The sequence below is a fragment of the Glossina fuscipes genome, unplaced genomic scaffold, assembly GCF_014805625.2.
Source record: "Glossina fuscipes isolate IAEA_lab_2018 unplaced genomic scaffold, Yale_Gfus_2 1, whole genome shotgun sequence".
NCBI lineage: Eukaryota > Metazoa > Arthropoda > Insecta > Diptera > Glossinidae > Glossina > Glossina fuscipes.
In genome coordinates, this window is record NW_023998415.1 from 35119382 (window position 1) to 35140118 (window position 20737).

General features: G+C 33.6%; 2 protein-coding genes across 2 annotated transcripts in view; one reads left to right on the forward strand and one right to left on the reverse strand.

Annotated features, from left to right (window-relative positions):
* The window catches only part of LOC119644913, a gene marked incomplete at its 3' end in the record, with an annotated part of 28641 nt that extends 10963 nt beyond the window's left edge, over nucleotides 1-17678 (forward strand). Inside the window, exons 5-10 of the mRNA XM_038044657.1 lie at nucleotides 2469-2699; nucleotides 15196-15493; nucleotides 15557-15724; nucleotides 15795-16080; nucleotides 16212-16611; nucleotides 16677-17678. Coding sequence (XP_037900585.1) covers nucleotides 2469-2699; nucleotides 15196-15493; nucleotides 15557-15724; nucleotides 15795-16080; nucleotides 16212-16611; nucleotides 16677-17678 — 2385 coding nt within the window. The remainder of the gene's footprint in view (nucleotides 1-2468; nucleotides 2700-15195; nucleotides 15494-15556; nucleotides 15725-15794; nucleotides 16081-16211; nucleotides 16612-16676) is intronic.
* LOC119645247 (peritrophin-1-like) lies at nucleotides 10660-11437 on the reverse strand. Its single transcript, XM_038045342.1, has 2 exons — nucleotides 11322-11437; nucleotides 10660-11258 (listed from the first exon to the last, which is right to left on the reverse strand). Exons 1-2 carry the CDS (start codon nucleotides 11388-11390, stop codon nucleotides 10794-10796), a joined length of 534 nt encoding a protein of 177 aa, XP_037901270.1. The 5' UTR covers nucleotides 11391-11437; the 3' UTR covers nucleotides 10660-10793.
* Nucleotides 17679-20737: the final 3059 nt, after the last annotated feature.

A 20737-nucleotide genomic window follows, 5' to 3' on the forward strand; every position in this document is an offset into this window, starting at 1 on the left:
TCATTAACTTTTTATAAGTTTCGTTCGCAAGTAGTCAGTCGGACGGTTTTCATTTCAGCTGCATATTTAGGCAGGACATTTGGGAATTTAGGATTTCATTATATATTATATATTTTCGAGAATATAATTTTCAATCGAAGGTGCGTCGTTAATATCGATTTGCTATTTGTATCGGTTTCGAATTGCTGCAGGAATGGCCACCAAAGGTAAGGGAGATAAAGGCAAGAAGAAGAAGGGTGAGAAAGCCAAGGATAAGCTTAGTCAAGTGGACAAGACTTTCTATGAGTTGACAATAACTGATTTGAATAAAAAGCTAGCTCGCTTGCGCGCCCATGTGAACAGCTTGGATGATACCAATGTGACCTTGACTGAAAAGCTGCGTAATATGGAAGAGGATCGTGTAGATATCGCCGCTCACTTGGAACGCAGCTTGGCCGCGCGTGACGATACCATTCTCGAATTGGAAGAGAACCTATCGGAAATGACGAAGGTGCGTAATTCTGAAAAACAAGAATCGGCAGAGCATATTAAGGATTTGGAAGTTAAGTATAAAGCAATGCGTAATCAACTCACTTCTGAAATAAAATTGCTTAACGGTAAATTAAATTCCTTGGATGAATTCCGTATACAACGTGATCATTTATTGTCTAAATATGACGATCAGGAGCAAGAACTTAAAGAAAAAGATCGTTTACATCAGGAAATCATATATAATATGGAGCAAAAAGCGGTTGTAGAAAAAGATGCTCTCAAAAAGGAAGTCGAAGCGAAATTGCTCCAAGTCTCTGAGGATTTCACGCGATCCAGTGAGATACGGAATGCCGGTTACACGCGACGTCTTATACGCGAAAATATTGCTCTCCAAAAGGAAATTGAAGTCCTAGTCGTAGCTCAAATTAGAATGCACCGGGACCTTGAAGAACAATTACAGGATCGCAAAGAAATGGCAGAACAGTGCGCATCCTTGGACCAATTAAAAACTCAGCTTATCTATAGTTCACAAAATAAAGTCAATATTATAGAGAAACTCACCAAAAGATATGAAAGCTTGAAGGGTAAATATACCGAAGCTCTTAGATATCGAGCCCTTTATGAAAATATTATGAAACGTGACGTATGCGATCGTTTCAATTACCACGACGCTTCAAAAAAATTGCGCACGCTTGGTCAAAAATTCGAGAAACTGAAAACTGAAAAGAATCACTTGCTCGCCATACATAAACAACATAATTATGAAATTGTACGCTTGAAAAAAGTGCTTGAACAAATAAAAATTAGTGTAACAACAGCAATTTTATGTCAAAAAGAGAGAGAAAAACACAAACCGTCGCCTGTTACGTCTAAGAAAGATGAAATGACCGAACACGAGCTTACCCGTCAAGGTCTCTTATCGGAGCTTATAGAGATAATAAGCAGCCACATGGAATGGTATGCACCTACACCATCTGTTTTAAGTCTCTCGCGTTCGCAAAGTTCAATTTATCGACCCGGTGGAATGGGTTTCTTACCAAAAGTGGCTTCTTCGCTTATGGAAATGTTTAAGCAGGAAGCTCAAGATGTTACATCAGTTGCAATAATGTCGGGCGACTTTAAATTACAAAGTCAAGCTAGCAAAATCATTCCGAAAGCTCGTACCAGTGATGTTGGGTCTATTGTAGACGTTGAATTAGGCTCAACATTGTACGTGTCATCTTCCCACGAAGACCTTGACGTAATACAGCCAGAAGAAGAGCCAGACGATATGGGCGAAGAATCTTCAAGTGACGAATATCAACCTTCCGAAACAAAAGCCGAGGGAGCAGACGAGATAAAAGAAGGAGAAGAAACGATCGACCACAAAGCAACTCCAGCCATGACTTCGTCCAAAGTTGATATAGAGGAAGAAGGCCAATCAGCATTATCTAAAGCTACACGCATGTCGACTAAAAGAAGCACAACTGCAGGCATCCCACTAACAACCGAAGACGACGCTTTTGAAATTAATTTGTTTTACTAGATTAGTGTAGACTATTGTTACAACTAACGTATGAGCCGAAAACTTAAATTGTTTCGTATACGAAGGATTATATTTCATAAAGAATATAATAAGAGAGCGAGTTGTTTTATTCAATCACGATTCAGTATATCGATGGTTATACCTTCTTCAAATGACTGAAAGCAATAACATCCTATAGAACGCTCATAGATGAGTTTTTTTTTGTGCCGAGAAGTACTTTTTCAAGTTCCAGGTGCTTTCATGTCGACGACACGGCATGATGATGACAGACTCGTTTATTCATTGTACTGGTGCAAGAATGTTTAAAAAAATATTTAAACAAAGCATAGTATAGTTAACGTTTGTCCAGAGTTTTATGAAAAGATTTAATTGCCCTTAGTACCATGAAAAACTTTGCTGGAAAAAGGTTTTCTGATAAATAGAACTTGTAAGTAGAATCACTGAATTGAATAATTTTTTTCTTTTTCTGCAGGGTGCTTCGGTACAGACTGAGAAATGTGGCAATTCAGTGATCGACACTTGGGATTGTATATATGAAAGTGGCGGAGCTATTATCAATAACATTAACCGAACTGGTGTAAGTCAAGAAATTGGTCCAGGCTGCCGTTGCGGCTGCATTGTTCACTTGGGTTCATCGAAACCAAAACGAATTATTGCCGGAGCAACACAAAGCTGTCCAGGCAGATCATTTTGGTTAATACAGGTAAATTTAAGTTCTTTTCTCTTTTTATAACAAAATCGCCCGTAAATCTACCAACGGAATTAAGAAATATATTGCTTTTGCAATTTCAAATTTCGCTACCGCGAAAGAGCTTGCAACGAATTTATAGATGGACAGACACGGTTAAAAATAAATTATTATACTTTTTATATTACAGTCACTCATACAGTAAGTTACCGCATCTGGCTTCTCAGAAAAGGGCATCTTACGCTATCTTGGCTTTGACATGACTTTATTTCGCATGCTTCATTTGCTCGTAATTGTCTATTAAAAAAGCAAAATGTTGATAATTCTCGAAAGCAATACCCAAAGAGGAAGCAAGATAGCAAAACCACACAAAAAGACTTTTCGTCTGCGTTATTACTGCGTGGAATATATGAGTAGAGAATCACTTCTTTTTTTTTTCAAAATCATTACCCTTTATCCAGCTTAACTCGAAATCTTCAAACCGATATAGACAAAATATAACAACAAATTATTTTACGATCATTATATGAGAAAGTTAATGAACGCTTGAAAATAACTGGATGCATGAACAATATGTGGTATAGTGAAGTTATAAAAAAAGGGACCCTTGCAAATAACATAATTAATTAGAAAAAAAAAAAATAACCCAACAACAATGTTAGCTTTAATCTTCAAGAAAAATGATGATTAGATTTGGTCGTGGCAGCATTTTTTGTACCCATCACCGTTATCCTAAAAAAGGCCTAGAAAGTAAAAGAACTACACTTTCATGCTCTATAATATGCCCATTCTTATAATAAAAGCTTTTTAAAGGCGCGTGGGCGTTGTGAGCGTGTTCTGGGAAAAGTTTAAGTCACTTCCAAATTCTTTTGCGTATTTGTAGGGGACATCTTCATTTTCGCTAATGAGAGAATGTTCACCACAAATGCTACATAGTTGTGGCCAGATGGCCAGATGGCCAGATGGGCAGACAGACATGTTTAGATATATTGCCAATTTGAAACTGGCCAAGAATTCATATACTTTATGGATGTTCTTGAAACTTGTTTCTGCCCATTATAAAGGTATTGAAAAAGTAGTGAAATTTTGATACCCTATAATAGTGGGTAGACGTGGTGAATTTTTCCCCGTTTTTTGATACAGACGTCACAAATGCGCTTAGTGAATGTGCCTTAAAATTTTTGCACATATATCTGCTATAGTTTATGAGTAATAAGCAAAAAACCATTATTTTATTCCTTTTGAAAAACAGTGAGGTTCTTAGTATAAGCGGTGCTGTAGGCGTGTCTTTCGACCGATTTGGCCCATTTTCAATACCAAACGACCATACAAGAACTACCAATGTTTCTGTCAAATTTCAAGTCAATAGCAGAAGGACTGAAGGGGCAGGCGGACATTTAAAATATGATGCTAATCGAGAATACATACACTGTGTGGTGTCTCTGATGCTTCCTTCCAGGCGTTGGAAAGGTTTTTGGCAAAATGAATATAACCCTCATCCTTCGGTATTGGGTATAAAAACTCATCAAAGAAGATTTGCATAAAATATCGCTCTAGAAATGTATTATTCTTCCCTTTTATGCATCGCCACTTGCGTTGGTGCTCCAATTTTATATACACATATATATCGATATATACATATCTAACTATAGCAAACAAAGCGTACGTTGACATTACTTGCAAGCATACTGCAGTTAAAAGAGGAGTTTACTACAAAAGCGGCGATATCTTTGATAAACGACGTAGCGACAAGTCAAGGGATTGAGTGAAGGGCGTGCATAGATAATGATATTGTACGATAGGAGAAGAGAGAGAGAGAGAGAGAGAGAGAGAGAGAGAGAGAGAGAGAGAGAAAGAGAGTTACATGAAGTGTTCAATAAATGATAGCAATAAACTAATATGTAACAATTTAAAGGTGTGCATATGCGATGACACATCTTCCACATGATGACATTCAGATGATTTAGTGGAAAGTCACGTAAAGTTAATTAAAGCTAAGAATAAACTTTGACTATAAATTTTGCAAGCGAGTTAAAGCACAATTTTCTCATTCAAGAATTACCAAGAAGTGCTTGAAAAAATTCTCTAAAAATTCATAAAATATTTCTTCAATTTTTCCTTTCCATTGTTTAGATATTCTACTCTTATCGTTTTTTATACTAGTATTATGGTTTGTTTTTTATTTTATCCTATTGCTATTATTATTTTATTTTTTTTTCTCTTTTTGCGATAGAATAGCTTAGTCCTGAGAATTATTTTTGTTTTAATTTATCTCATAGACTCCTCTTCTATACATTGGTATGCCATTTAGTCATTTATTCATTCGCAGATAATAAAAAAAAAAAAAAATAAATAAAAAAAATATTCTTGAACTATTTTTATGCTCCTTGGGGATCAATACTTTTTAAATGTTGATTACTCTCCTTATTTTTTTTTTTTTTTTTTTTTTTTTATACAAATCCTCAAGTAAATTTCTATTATCCTTGCTCTATATATCTTCGTGCTCTATATGCTCCGTACTTTCCTGTGAAAGATAATAGAAGGATATACACGTATGTGATGCTTGTAGGCAACTTGTATAAGTTGATTAAAGTGTTATTTGTTTACTTTTGGGTTTATTGAGCACATTTCAAGAAGATTACACTTTATTTTTTTTTTTTTTTTTTTTTTGACAAAACCTTTCTTTCAATATTTTACTGACTTTAGACAACGAACTCTTTAATTTTCATTCCAATAATATTGAGACTTTTTATGGTTTTCACAGTGATGCGTTTTATTTTTTATTTGGTTACGCATCGAGAATGCTTTGAATTATATGTACTTTTGATTAGCACCGAAGAGCCGACTACTACAATGATTCTGATTTTTCCGCCTTTCCCCCTATATAAATTCGTAATGTCTGCAGCGAATCGATGCGCAGAAGAATATTCTTGATAACAAATTATTCTCTTTAGCATTCTCGTTACTTTTCGATTCCCCTCTACTTCTACATACTTTTGTGATTAAAAATTAAAACCAATTTAGTTGTGTCTTTTTAAATCTGTTTATTATTCGAAATCCATTTCGCCGCTTTCAAAATAATCCCAGTCCTGTACTACATACTCTTGCTAACGTTTTTTCAAAACCCACGAACAGTTGTTGTCAGCTTCTGTCTCTTTAATCGAGTCAAAACGTTGTCCTTGGAATGGTTTTTCAAGTTTCGGAAATAGTCAGAAGCCACATGGGGCTAAATCAAGTGCATACGGTAGTTATGGAACGGTATGGGTTGCATTTTCAACGATATGGTCTTAAAGAGCCAATGCAAATATTTAGTGTTTCGAGATCGGTATCGAGATCTGATACGTTTCGGATCCAAAATATCTTTTAAAATGTTGTTGACCGCACCGTTTTACTTTCCCTTAGCAAGCATCGAATCTTTGATCTTTGTTTGATATGGCTTTCATCGGTCAACGTTGATGATCGTCCGGGGCGCTCTTCGTCTTCAACCCGTGCTCGGCCTTATTTCAAACTTAGTTGTAAACATTTCCTGTTGACAAAATCAAAGGGTCTCTGAAACATCCTAAACGTTTTTGCATAAGATATTTCATTCCGCAAATAATATTTAATGCAACTTCTTTGCGCAACAAACGTCGTAATCACAAGTCGTAAAAATCAGAAAAAATGAATTTTCTTGTCGCTCAACTGAATCGCTAATGATGCTGATGATGGGAAATTTGGCACAGATATCTGTCACAGATATGCGATATACTTGCGGAATTTTACTTGAATATTATTGATCTTAATTTTTGATGGCAGTATTATAAGTATGCCGAGATATATATATATATATGTGCCATTTGCGTGTGCTGTCACACAATTACACAAAAATATAATTTAAAGTATGTATGATATGTACGATATGATGTAATGTTGAATGTATGAATAGATGCATCTTTTTCATTATATCTTGCAAGCTAACATTGTTACGCTGTGCCTATGTTTGCAAATTCAATCTAAATTTTTTGATTTTATTTCCCTCTTTTAAGTCGATTCATTTCATTTTTTCGTAGGCTTTAAAGATTTTCAAAAATTCGACAATTTGACAAATATGCAAAATGACGGCATGGATGGATGATATATATATGAATGATGTTGTTCTTCGCCAGTGAAAGAAGAATTCTATAATTTGAATGAGTACCGTTGCAAGTGGTGTCTCAGATAGTTGTTTATCAATTTTTGTAAAAATTTTAGAACTTGAGTTAAGCAAAATGTACACTTATATAAAAGAGCGAATTAGTTTGGGTTGCCTTGTTTTGAACATCCTTCACTTGTATATCTCTAGTGAAATTGTTCGGGGGTTTGTAAAAATCCTTATAGGCGGTAGAATCCCAAAAATAGGCCGCGGTGGTGCAAATTTGATGCATTTCGTTTTTTTATTTGAAACAATTCTTATGATCTGATTTTCATCAGCAAGGATTGAAATGCATTAGACCTTCTTGTCATACGAAGGTTTCGTTCGAGGGGGCTTAAAAAATTGCCACAATTTGCTGAGAAATTTTGAAAATTTGCAATTTTTATATGGGAAGTAGTTTAAAAAGCGTTCCGAATCCAGCCGTTTTTAATAGTGTTCGTCCTTGGTCTACAACACGTTAGTATACTAAGCTTCATCAAAATATTTCGTAAATTGTTATCTATAGGTTGAGCACAAGAATTTATGGGCAGATATCAGCCAGGGCTACCTCAAGTCGTTCTAGGGTACAGGGTAAGTTGTGGTGCGGTCGTATCTAACACGCCGAAAAGTTTAAGATAGATACATTTTTTATTAAACCAATCGATTCAGAATCATATTGTGAATTGATCTAAGCCAGTTTGTCCGTCCGTCTGATGTCTGTTCGTGCATTCTTGCGATATTAAGATGAAATTTCGTACAGCGACGCGCGCTATTGAAAATGGTCCCCTTTCTCGACCACTCCCCATACGATGCCCTATTCAGAAAATTCGTTGTATGGAAAAAAATTGCAATTTTCCAAAATTCTCGGCAAAGGTGGCTAAGTAGTAGTATTTCGACATTCTAAATTGGTATGAAATCTTTGGACTGGCTGACGCAAATTTTTGAACCCCCCGATAAAAACGTATAGTTTCCAATGCTTCATGATGGAAATTATATCTAATTTAACATACCAAGTTTGGAGCATCTCCGATTATTTTTTGGATACTACACTAATAAGGAGTTTCACGAAACTTCATTTTTTTTTTAGACCAGAAAAGTTTAAGTTTTTATATGATATATGGCAATGAAAAGTAACCCTTAATAGTAATTTCATACAAAAACAAAAATTGTGTTAGAGAATGTGGTGTAAGATATTTAATAATCGGCCTTGCGCTACTGCAGTGTTCTTACTTGTTTTACCAGATATTTGTTTTGTTTTTATTGAATAATAAAATGATATTAATTTGATAGTGGATTGTGAAGTATTCAAATTTTTTGCTATGCCGTTTGTTGATTGGCGTGGATTTTGCTTCAATGTCGCCCCTAAAAGGCTATTGTCATAGTCGGAAGGAAGGCCCGCCTTTTAAGGTCGTATCGCCAGAACGGAATTTTACAAACCAATTTCTAACTGCCCGATCAGTTATGAGTCCTTCACCGAATTCGCTCAATATATTTTCAGCTGTCGCCTTAGCGCTATTGCATTGTTTAAATTCCCATAGCATTACATATCGAATATGCACTTTTTGACTCTCACCACAATTGACAGACAAGATTAACTGAATCGTGATCTATTTAGTGAAAACAAAAACTCGTTTGTGTTGGTAACTTATAGCGGGTGAAGTTGAACAAAAGATTCTACCTATGTACACTGGAAGTTATTTATGACTCGACCTAATATTTAAAAAAAAAAAAATCTCTCTTCTTCACTTAACGGAAGTTTTGAATTTGAAGAAAAGAGTGTATTACCCGGAAAAAGACCATTTGCTGGTAACTTGCAACCTAATGGTCTATCTGCTTATTTCTGACTTCTCGACTACACTAGCAGATGCCTTTGGAAAGTGTTCATAGTTCATTTTAAAGCATTTTCAAAAATATATTGTTACATTGTTGTAATAAGGACTAGGGTCCGCTCAAAAGCAAGCACGAGGCTGCGACCGATTCGAAAGCTTTCAGAGCTCCTACAAAGAAATGAAAAATTTCGGATGAACTTACTGATCTTGATTATCAATGCTTCTATTAAATTATATATTTTCCTGGCTTTAGCTCTACAGCACATGTAAAAGTTTTAAACGCATTTATCTCGAAATGCGATTTTGAAAATGACACTCAACATAACAAGTTTCATTTTTTTCATACGAATTTTTTATAGTATTTTTAAAACGACATTCTCTAGTGAAAGGCGTAAGGTATTTTCACATACTCACCAGTTGCATAAAAATCAATATATCTAAATAATCCTATGTGTGAATATAGATTAAATGTTTTTTTTGTTTTTCTTTTTTTAGATTCGTATTTTTACCAGTTACACTGGCACTGCAAACATCTCAAGAGAATGGCTGCGTTGTTGTCATTTTTTAATAGTTTTTCTAAAACAGTTTGTTTTTTTAATACTTCAGTGTACGCCTACTAACTTTATTAGATACTACCAATCTGTTACCTTACTTTCCATTACGAGAAAAAGTGGTAAAACCGTCTTTTTATACCCTACATCAGTTATGATATGATGATGGCTTAAGACAGACCCACTTGTTATCAAAGCTTGCCTCTTCCTCTGTCTGCCCGTCCGTCTGATGTTTATCCATATATTCTTGCGTTCAACCTACCGATCACAATTGTTGAGATGTTTTGATGAAATTTAGTGCACTTGTTATCAAAGCTTGCCTCTTCCTCTGTCTGCCCATCCGTCTGATGTTTATCCATATATTCTTGCGTTCAACCTACCGATCATAATTGTTGAGATGTTTTGATGAAATTTAGTGCACTGATATGCCTTGACCCAATGATGAAGGCTATTGAAAATGGTATGGATCGGTTCACTTTTTCGACCAATCCTCGTAAAACGCCTTATATTGAAAAGTCATTGGGTAAAACTATCTCGATCGTTTAAATTGGTGTGAAAAATTTGGTTCGCCTGAGTTAATTTTCGGAACCCGCTCTCATGAATCTCTATATGGTAGATATATGTGAATTTTATGCCAAAAGTTAATTCATAATAGTAAGTTGGCACAGAGATTAACCTTACCGAATTTGAACCACGTAGGTGTATTTTTGGCCGATTTGAACATCCCCCAATATAATGTGTCATTTTTGTAGCGTAGGATATATAATGGTCGGCCTTACCCGACTATAGTGTTCTTGTACTGTCGTTGTGTAAGTTGAAAATGCCACTTGACACAATTAATTATTGAAATATTCCATACGAATTTCATGTGTTTGTTGCTCAATGATGGAAATATTGACAATATATCTATCTGTGTACCGAATTCATAAGAAATGGCTGGCAATGTGCAAGTCATGATATGCAAAAATACTTTAGGTATTGTGCGACCAGTGGAGGTATATGCACATGAAACCTTTAAGCTATTAATAGAGGAGAAGATATCAAAATTTGCGACACACGCACACGCACACGCACACTCACACACACTTATGCTTGTTAATAGCAGTAATGTATAAGAGCAGATCAACTGACACCTTCGTTGTCAAAGAAGAAGCTTTTTAACAATATTAAAATGTTCCCTGCGCTTGCACAATACAGTCTTCAAACAAGAAATTCTTCATAAGTTTGTACGATCTTGGCGTGTCATTTACCATTCGGTTTACATTCTTGTGCCTTGAAGCGAATTCACTGGAATCATTGCATAGTATCCGCATTTGAGTAAAGAGTTTCCAAATACTTTAAGAATTTTGAATAACGCGAATAAACGGGTCCTTAGGCGGACATACTTAATACGGGTTAGAATCTTAAGTTCATCAAGAGTGATTCAGAAAGATTATATAATAATATAAGATAGCGATTAGATAAGTTTATCACAAATCTATCCTTTAACAGCAGTGTGAAACGAATAAAAAATATAATTTTAATTATTTCAGTATTATAATGGATTAAATTAAAAAATGTTCTCATCGTTAATTTTAATTTAATTTGGTACACAATAGCCATAGCAAGCAGTTAATTTTGCATTCCAATACAAATCGTGGCAGGTGTTAATGTAACCTATATGCCCATTGCATTGTATAAATTTATGACAATCGCCAGGATACGGTAGATACCTTTGATTGCTCTGTGCACACAAATCATTGCATAGCTGGCAGTCGTTTTCTTTTATACGATTTTCTTCATTTACCGAAGGATGCGGTTGCAAAACTTTCCTGACCTTTGTGACCTGAATTTTGTGATTGTTATTTACGCAGTTTGCAACTTCCGGATTATCGCATCGATTCGCTAAAGCATTCCAATGTAAATTATCTGGACACCATTGAACTTTAGCAAGACCATAATGGCATATATAGTATCGTCGGCAATCGTTAGGATGAGGTAACATTACTCCCTCTAAACCGTCACAAGCCGGCCAAGGTCGTATAATGTCTTCTACATTAGGAATCTAAAATTTCTTTCATTTATTAAGTCTATGAATTCAAAATAATAATAATAATTTTCAATTCACCTGATCCTCTTGAGATTGTAGGCCTTCGATTAGGAGGAAGCAACAAATGACCCTTAACAGAATGTTCATGTTGTTTAAAAATTTTGTATGAATTTATTTCGATTTCTTAATAACAACTGTTAATAAAATTTCATTAGATAGTCCTTTTATACTCACATTATGCCACTTATCATATTTATAACAACAAATAAATTTCAATTGCAATTTCAATTGGACTTTTTTGCCATTGTAAAGAAGTGTTCGTCGAAATTGATACTTGAGTTCTTTATCGAACAATAATCTGATAATTTTCCATTGATAGCCTTAATCTTTGCTTTTATTTTTTTCAAATTCTTTTCGAATATATCAATAATTTTGATATGTAATTACTTGCAGTAGTTCTATAGAGTGTCTCAAAATATACGCAACATTTGAATTAATTCATTTAATTGGAATTTTTTTATTCTACATAGGACGTTAGGGTCAAGTTAGGAATAGCACATCGTGCAAATGGCCTTCCATGGCTTCGCTGGCTCTTCTATCAAAATTCTGATTTCCGAAACGTGATACCAAAACTTGAACGCACAAACAGCGGCAAATTGAAATCTTGCGTAAATCTTGATGTTGGGGACGAATCTCGCATACCTACCACCATTAAAATCTTTGACGCCGAATGCTTTTATTTATTATCATAAAGAAGTGAATAAGATAAAATTTATCTTTCATCTTTTACTTCACAAAGAAAAATTAACCCTTCACTTCGCGACGTCCACCGCAATTAATTTAGAAATGACGCACTTAGCTTGGCGTCTTCGATTCTTCAACCTATTTCATTTGATACCCATATCGCTGGCATTATTAAGAAAAAATCAATTTACTGGATCGTGGGGTCCACTACATTTATTTGGAAATTAGAGCATTTCCCGGAAGATGCAGGAAAAATGCAAAATAGTTTCAAACATTCTCTCTCGTTTACCGTACCTGATTAATAATTATAAAACCTCAAAGAGGGAAACGAAGAGAATTTAATCACTTGTAACTTTGAACGGGCATGGCTGATTTTCTTCATTTTTACGCAACAAATGATGTAGAGATTTTCGTAAAGTCAACGTGGATAACATTAGCCTTTTATCTTTCATAATTCATTTGAAATGCGTTTAGTTTACGCTTCACTGCGAGCTTCCGCTCGAATCAATTTGACTCGCTTTCAGTATCAACCTGCATGCAAAAGCTTCCAATGCTTCTAATCAAATTTAAAGTGGATAATTTTTGCGACAACGAAAAGTGTCAACAACACACACTACACAAGCGTACAAACGACAAGATATGACCCAATCAATTCAAAATTTCCTGCTAATCAAGAATATATATATATATATCTTATAGGGTCTCTGAAGCGTTTCTCTCAGCGTTACAAAAGTGTACAGTGGTGGGTATATATATAAAAAAAAAAAAAAGAAAGAAACAACATATATTATTAATGAAATTATTAATTTCATAAAAATGCGAGAATTTCATCACCATGCACAGGCATCGCAGACTGTTAGCAAATCAAAGGAATATCTTCAAGTTGAACACTTGTAAAATTTTACAGCAGTGCTAACTACCAATAGCAGCTGAAAGAACTTTCTAAATAAATTTTGGACAAGCTAACTATTACGAATGTAATAATAATGCCATTCACACCTCGCCTCCTGAAGTTGGCAGATATGTTATTAACAGAGACGTGTTCCGCATTGAAAGCAACATTAAAAGTTATTAGCTTTCCTTTTGCGTTACACGCTCTCTTCACTTTTGAGTATTATACTAGGAGAGGGGCTTTAAAAATCGTAGTTTTTGACTTGCAAACAGGAAAAGTAAAGATTAAAATTTATAAGGGACAGAATTGAATATTGGTTGTTACGACAACGGCATATTCACTGGATATACGAGGGCTTCGTATATCGTATCAGATATATCGTATACATTTTAAATCACATTTTTATATACAACTTGATGGCACTTCACAGATAAATGAAATAAGTAGGAAACAAATTTTACGTCTATCGAATCTCTTATACATATACACGGCACATACAAGGTACTTATAAAACACGGTTCCAATACAACGCTGTGCAAAGTAATTGCACCACTTTATGATATTTAAGTTAAAATGAGAAAATAAAAAAGTTTCGCATACCATGACTTGCACGAAGTAATCGTGTTAACCGGGAAGATATATATATATATATATATATATATATATATGTATAGTTATAGCAAACATCATGCAATTTAGTGAATTGACGAGAATGGTCAGATTTTTACCAACTGAACGTGACAATTATTTTTTTTTTTGGTTTGTTAACTTGACGAGAGTAATAGAAAAAAATTTCAGAAATGTATATTTGTTCACTAATAACCCATAATAAAATCTAATTTCATTACATGAGCAGGCACAGATAACTAAATTCATTTTGCTATTCATGCTATTCAAGAGTATATATGTCTACCTTGGACGGATATTTCAGAAAATTTCAAATACTCCTCTTAGTGGGCGTAGCAATTTCGCAAAATTTTTACGGATAAGAACATTATAGTCGGGTAAGGCCGAGCACATGCTCTGGCACAATTCTTATTTTTATTCTAGAATAAAAAAATTATATCTTGTTTTCAAGTGGGGAAACGGGCCCAAAATGGAACCTAATGTAGTACAAGTTTAATCCTTACTTAGGCAGGCCCCAAAAAATGGCGTAGATGGTCCAAATTTTGTACAGTTCATTTTTGTATAAAATTATTATAATAGTATGGGTCAATTTCCATCACCACTTGGTAAAATTTACGTTTTTCTACCCTATAAAGGGTGAATTTTCGTGAAAATCCTTATTAGTGTAGGGTTCAAAAAATAAGCCACGAAGGTTTCGATTTGATACATTTAATTTTTCTCTGTTAAATAGCTATTATGTTATAATTTTCTTGTGAACTTCAATTTTCGTTATATGAGGGGGTTTAAAAATAATCCCAGCCGGTTCAAAGTTTCCGTACCAATTTAGAATGCCGAAATACTGTTACGTAGCCAGTTTTGCCGAAAAATTTTGAAAATTGCAATTTTTTTCGCATTCCTCATATAACGAAAAATTGGTCCAATCCAAACTATTTTCAATAGCATTCATCCTGAGTACTAATTGACATGGACAAACATCAGACGGACAGATGGACAGATGGACAGACTGATTTAGATTAATTAAGATTATGATTCCGAATCGATCGGTATAATAAAAGGTGGGCCTATTTTAAGCCCTTCTATGTGTTACATACGACCACACTAACTTAATATACCCTTTACAATAAGCGGTGTGTACGATATAATCATAAATTGTTTTTGTAAAACATGTAAAAGAACATGTTAAGGTTACATCATATCACGTTGCTTGGGAACTGCTGTTTGCTGTCTTCATCGAAACGAGCAGCAATTTGTTTCACTTTAATATTTTCCAATTGCTCGCATTTGCATTCATGACAACGAGTGCAAATAAAATTGGTTGAGATTAGTCTACTTTGAATCCTACTACGTTCATTAAGGAAATAAGAGAAAATGATTTCTAAAAATATTATTCGAATGTTTTTGCCCACGCACTTCAGTGCAGATTTTTAATTGCATTTATTTCCATTTGTTATTTGTAATGCTGTGTATTTCCTGTCACTGATGACAATATGAAAGCATCAAATCGGATCAGTGATATAATGTATATGAGATTGCTATAAGCCCGTAAAAGTTGCGTATCAGTGACCTAATATCGATTTTGTTTATATTGAGTAAGCAACAGTAGTAATTCAATTAAAATGATTGATTTTGCATTGACTTTCGAAAAGTAAAGAAGCCATAACTATTGAATTGTCTCTATAACATTTTCAGGTTGACGGCGAAGAGTATATATCAATGGAATTAAATTTTTTACGTTTGCCATGTGCTACGCAATATATTAAAGTGCGTGATGGGCCATCGTTATCTTCGACACTTTTAACGGAATTGCAGGGTGGCGACACAATACATTCAACTGACGCAATTGGAGAAAATATGAATGTACCATTACGCTTAGAATCCGGTCGAGCGCAATTATTATTAGAATTTTTTGCGGGCGAAGAGTCCTCTTTAACAAATCAAACCGGCTTAATGTGCACGGGCGGTTTTTTAGCGAATGTCGAACAATTAAGTAAGAGTAGTTTTTGTCGATTAGATGCAGAACTTTTGCTTAAATATTTTTCTATGAAAATAGCTAAAAACTCATCGGAAACCTCGGCAGCCACTTTACTGATTGCTACCGGATTAACAGTGAAAAGCCGGTCAATATTAAAAAGGCCTCAGTTAGCTGCCAAGTTCACATTGGTGCACGTGAGTGCGATAATATTTGCCAGCATTATTATTTTAATAAGTGCTTTATTAGGTGGGCTAATTGATTACGACGTTATTGATTTTTATATAATAAAATTTTTTTTAAATTTCAATCTCTCTAGGTGCCCAATATGTTTTGCGCTATCGTAAATATCATTTGGCGGTGGCGCGAAGCAGAGATGAAGGTTCGCGATTGCATACGCCCAGAGCTTCGATGAGTTCGTTACAAGGACCGCCTTCTCGAGCCCTCTCCACCACGACTTTAATATCGGAAGTGATTTACATGGTCAAAATGCGTCCCAAACGTCATCTACGCCATTCTATACTCAGAGAAAGCATTGATGCTGAAAATTTAGCGCGCGAAACTGAACTGAATGATTCACGAGTTAAGGAGTCCATGGTTAACTGGTGAGTCGGTATATAACACGTAATATTCTGTAAAAAATTAAAAATAAAAGAAAATTAATCATTAATTGATTTATTTATTTTTTTTTTGTTTTTTTTGTTTTTTTTGTTGTTTTTTTTTTAATTTTTACAAGTGTTGAAGAATTTGGCAGCAACGGATCTATAATCACTTTAAGAAATGCAATAATATCTCCTATAACTGAGACTTTAAGCCAAAGTCCTTCGTACGCGGAAGAGATTTTGAACAGCGATTCATTAAACTCGGCTGCGGGTGAAGGCGACGACGAAGAAAATGTTCATAGTTGTGGTACTTTGACACGCAAAGACAGCTCCAAAGATAATGAAAGTATTGTATCATCGGGTATGAGTTCAATTTGTTATAGTCCATCTAGGCAAAGTAGAGATTTACGTAAATATAGCGAAGCTACTACATTAAAATTAACGAGTTCTCACTTTAACATAGAAGATAAACTTAAGAACGTTAAGAGGAACCAAAACGTAAATTCTGAAAATATTCAGTCAGTTTTAACTAATGTGAGTTTTTTCAAAAACAGACAAACGAAATAAATATTTTCATTGATTTTCTTATATAATACTAGGGTTGCTATTCCTCAGCGAACAGTGTCGTCAGTACGGCCACAATACGGAGTACAACGAATCCGAAAGCAAATAAAGATAAACAGAATCGTAAAAAGTTGCTAACACGTCCTGGTTCCGAATTTTCTTTGGGTAATCCCGAAGATTTTGAATTGGACTATTATGATTATAATGTGACAAATGCGGGTTCGGTTCCCGGATCATATTTAGGTATGGATCCGGCTTATTTAATATGGGTACCACCCTTTGATGAGATAAGTACCCCGGATCGTGAAGACGCGGACAAAACACCACGACCCGGCGATTGCAATGCCACGTTCGATGAGACCCAGCCTTTATATGAAGAAATAAAAATGCCAAAGTATTCACATTACTTAAGTCCTCATAGTAATACAGATTCTAGTAACAATACCACCAATACGACACCCACCTCTGAGGAAATCTCACCGTTGAATAGTAATTTTCAGTCAAAAGCCACCACGCCCAGTGAAACAGATTTAAAAAATTCTTTCATAAGGAAAGTAATATCTGCGAGTTCAACCACAAATCCCACGAAATCGATAAGTCCTTACCTTGCGCGGAAGCGAAAGAGACAAGAAAAGCAACAATCAAAGTCAACTTTGGCGTTACAAAACCATCCCAATAAAGACAGCATAGCATTGCAGGAACTTAATGCTACTAAATCAGCCCGAAATGTAAGCGAAACAAGCGAACAAAAGCCCATAAGCAGCAATAGTTCTTTAATCTCGGTATTAGAAACGGAATCCATGAATGGTTCATATATAGAGAAGGAAACATCGGTAGTTAAGTCACCCAGTGACTTGCAACAACGATTAGCCTTGGATGATATACAATACGCTGATGAAAGTGAAAGCGATCACGATAGTCATTCTACGGAAAGAAATCTAACAGCAAAAGAACGCCTAAAAGAAGAATGCCAACTCTTAAGAAATTTAAAGAAAGTAAGTACCGCAATAGCGGTAAAAAAAGCTCAAACATTTAATAAAAAAAAAATTTAAATTAATAAAAAAAAAAAAAAAAAAAAAAAAAAAAAAAAAGACAAAACAAAAACAAAAACTTATATCAAATTTATAAATAGAAATACTTATACATACGTATAGATCCACTTAAGTAAGACATTACATTTCTCTGATTTTGACCGTTTTATAAGACGAGCAGAACATTGTACTAAATAAAATGGAATCGCTCACACCTCCCCACATATCTACGGTTATTTAAAAAACCGTACCTTAGAACTTAAAGTAGTCTAGAAACGACACCTTTTCCAAAAAAAGAAAAACAAAAAAAAAAAAAAACGAGCAAACGCAGTCACGTACAACTTTTGGAGACTCGCATTTTCGGCGAAATTGCCTCTATTAAGGGAACGCCCATAATCTTTTTAATAACTTTAAAAAAAAAGGATTTTTTTTGTTTTTCTTTTTTTAATCTTAATGTGACGGCAACTAACTTTTTGTAATGAAAGCATAAATTTTATAAACTGCACTTATGGGTAAAAAGTCCAGGTGCGCATTACATTGTCAATACCTTTATTTTAGTACTTTAACAGACTTGAAGCTAATGGAGTCACTTAAGTTACAAGTGAGGACATTTACTTCACCATAATGCAAATCACGAAATATCCACTACCTCGTATGCATTTTTGATAATTTAACGGGAGCTGATCGGGATTTTTTATTATTTTTTTTTTATTCTCAAGGCTTTTATTGGCTCTAATCAACACTTTAGCCGTATAGCCGTCGTAATATTCATCAGTATAGATCGTTACTTTAAATTTTCCGAAATAACTTTGGATTTTGGATTTTTACATGAGTGTCACACGGGATATGTGAACATAATTTACATATATATATAATCAAAGCATCAGTTTTTTGTGTTAAGTTTTTGACGTTTTTGAGAATCGAAAGAATAGAAGAGCGACGAAAATGGGTCAGAATATTGCACTGTTTGTAAGATTATTAGTTAGTATGATTTCTGATATGAATTTCTTTGTATTTTAAATGGAATGATAATAATAAATTACTATTATCCTTTGATAAGTGTAAAAATGTGGGCAATTAAAAATGTTGGAAGTTTAGTAACTACTTAAAGCAAGTTCTGTTCCCATTTTTTTTTTTTTTTTTTTTGTTTTTTTTTTTTTTTACATATATATAATAAATTTGGCCGTGCACCGTAAAATATTATGTAAGAAGCTGTGAATTATCTAACCTAACCTAAGCATTTGAATCTAGTCATCAGTTATTAACATATAAAATTAAATGAAATTTCTCTACTTTATATTTTTAATACCACTCGTAGAGGTTTCCCACTAAATTGTACTTTTCTTGAAAAATAAAAATTTATAATAATAATAATAATAATGATAATAATAATAATAAAATAATAAAAACGTTATTCAACTCTGTACCTCTTTCCGAACAATTCAAAGATCTCTTTATCATATATATATATATATATAAATATATATGTGCATATATAAAAAATTACATATAAACATATATACTCAATTAATATTTTAAAACATTAATGAACTTAACTACCACCAACAACAATTGAATATCATTTTCCAAAAAGATTTCCAACACACACACACATACAGTGTAAAGTAGATTTTAATAAATATGTTTTAAGTAATTTTAAATTAATCGTTCATTTTATAAAGTCGCTTAGTGTTTTCTTAAAACACAAAATCTGAATAATTTTATTCAGATAAATCACAAAAACAGGCAGCTTAACACGTCCACGAAAGCGAACAACAATTTCAGTGAGCTGTAAAAGCAAATAAGCATTTTTTTGTTTGTTAATTAATTGACAGAATTATGTTGCGAGGGTACACTTAGAATATTATTTTACATAGAACACACAATGAATGCTATAACATTCTAGATAATGCGTATAAAGTTTTTCATTTTCAATTATTATTAAATATAAAAAATATTATATGATATTAAATATAAAAAAAATAATTGGCTTGAGAATTTGGATGGTATAGGGTTCACACGACATTTCGTATCATAATGAAAATGAATGATATAGCATTTATGATCGCGAACGTGTTAATAAATTACAATCATTTTGTTATCAAAATTATTTGAATTAAAATTTGAACGAGGCCTTATGTACAATTTATTAAGTTCGACATTCTATATATTTCCCTTCACTGCAAATTTATTTATTCAAATTCTAGTCAATTTTTATTTTAATTTTAATTTTTTTTTTTTTTTGTTCTTTATACTCTACACTGCCCTATACCAAAAGGGTATATTAGGTTTATGCGGATGTATGCAAAACCGAAAAGAACTTGAGATAGACCCATGTTTATTACGCTAATCGATTCACAATCACTTTGTAAATCTAAATCTAAGCTTATCTGTCCGTCTGTCCGTCTGTCCGTTTCGTTTGCAACCCATAGGTCGTAAGTTTAATTTTATAGAATTTGATCCCAAATTTTGGCCCAAGGACGATCGCTGTTAAAAATATTTCAGATCGTATCACTTGGTCGACCCCGCCCCGTCTAAAGACTCATTTTGAAAAGTTCTTATATGAATAAAAATAATAGTAAAAGTAGTGTAGGGTATTTAATGGTGGGCCGTGGCTTACTATAGTGTTCGCGATTGCTTTTTTGTTTTCCTTTTTAATATAATTAAACTTTAGAAAGTAGTAAAAAATTATGATAAACAATATTTTTTTTATTTTTTTTTTCTTGGACTTTGCAATATTTACTTAATTATTAATGAGTGGTTTAGGGACAAGTAACAACTGATACACAATATATTATGCATAATTTATATGAACAATGTTAATTTGCATTTACCATTAATTGATTAAAATTAAATTATTTAAAAATATGGTGGAAATTTTTATAAAAACTTCAACATTTTTAATTATATTGCTTGCAAGATTTTTCAAGTAGATTGTTTTATTTAAAATGAGAAATTATTCGCGAAACAAATCAAATTTTCTTTACCTTAAGTCCGATGTATATAACATTATAGTCCTTGTTTTTTTTTTTTTTTTTTTTTTTTCAAATTCTTACGTAAGTTAT

Excerpts from the sequence above, each read along its gene's own strand:
- LOC119645247 (XM_038045342.1), bottom strand. The coding sequence starts at position 11,390 with ATGAACATTCTGTTAAGGGTCATTTGTTGCTTCCTCCTAATCGAAGGC. Across the intron at positions 11,259-11,321 it reads TACAATCTCAAGAGGATCAG|ATTCCTAATGTAGAAGACAT; the intron begins GTGAATTGAAAA and ends AAGAAATTTTAG.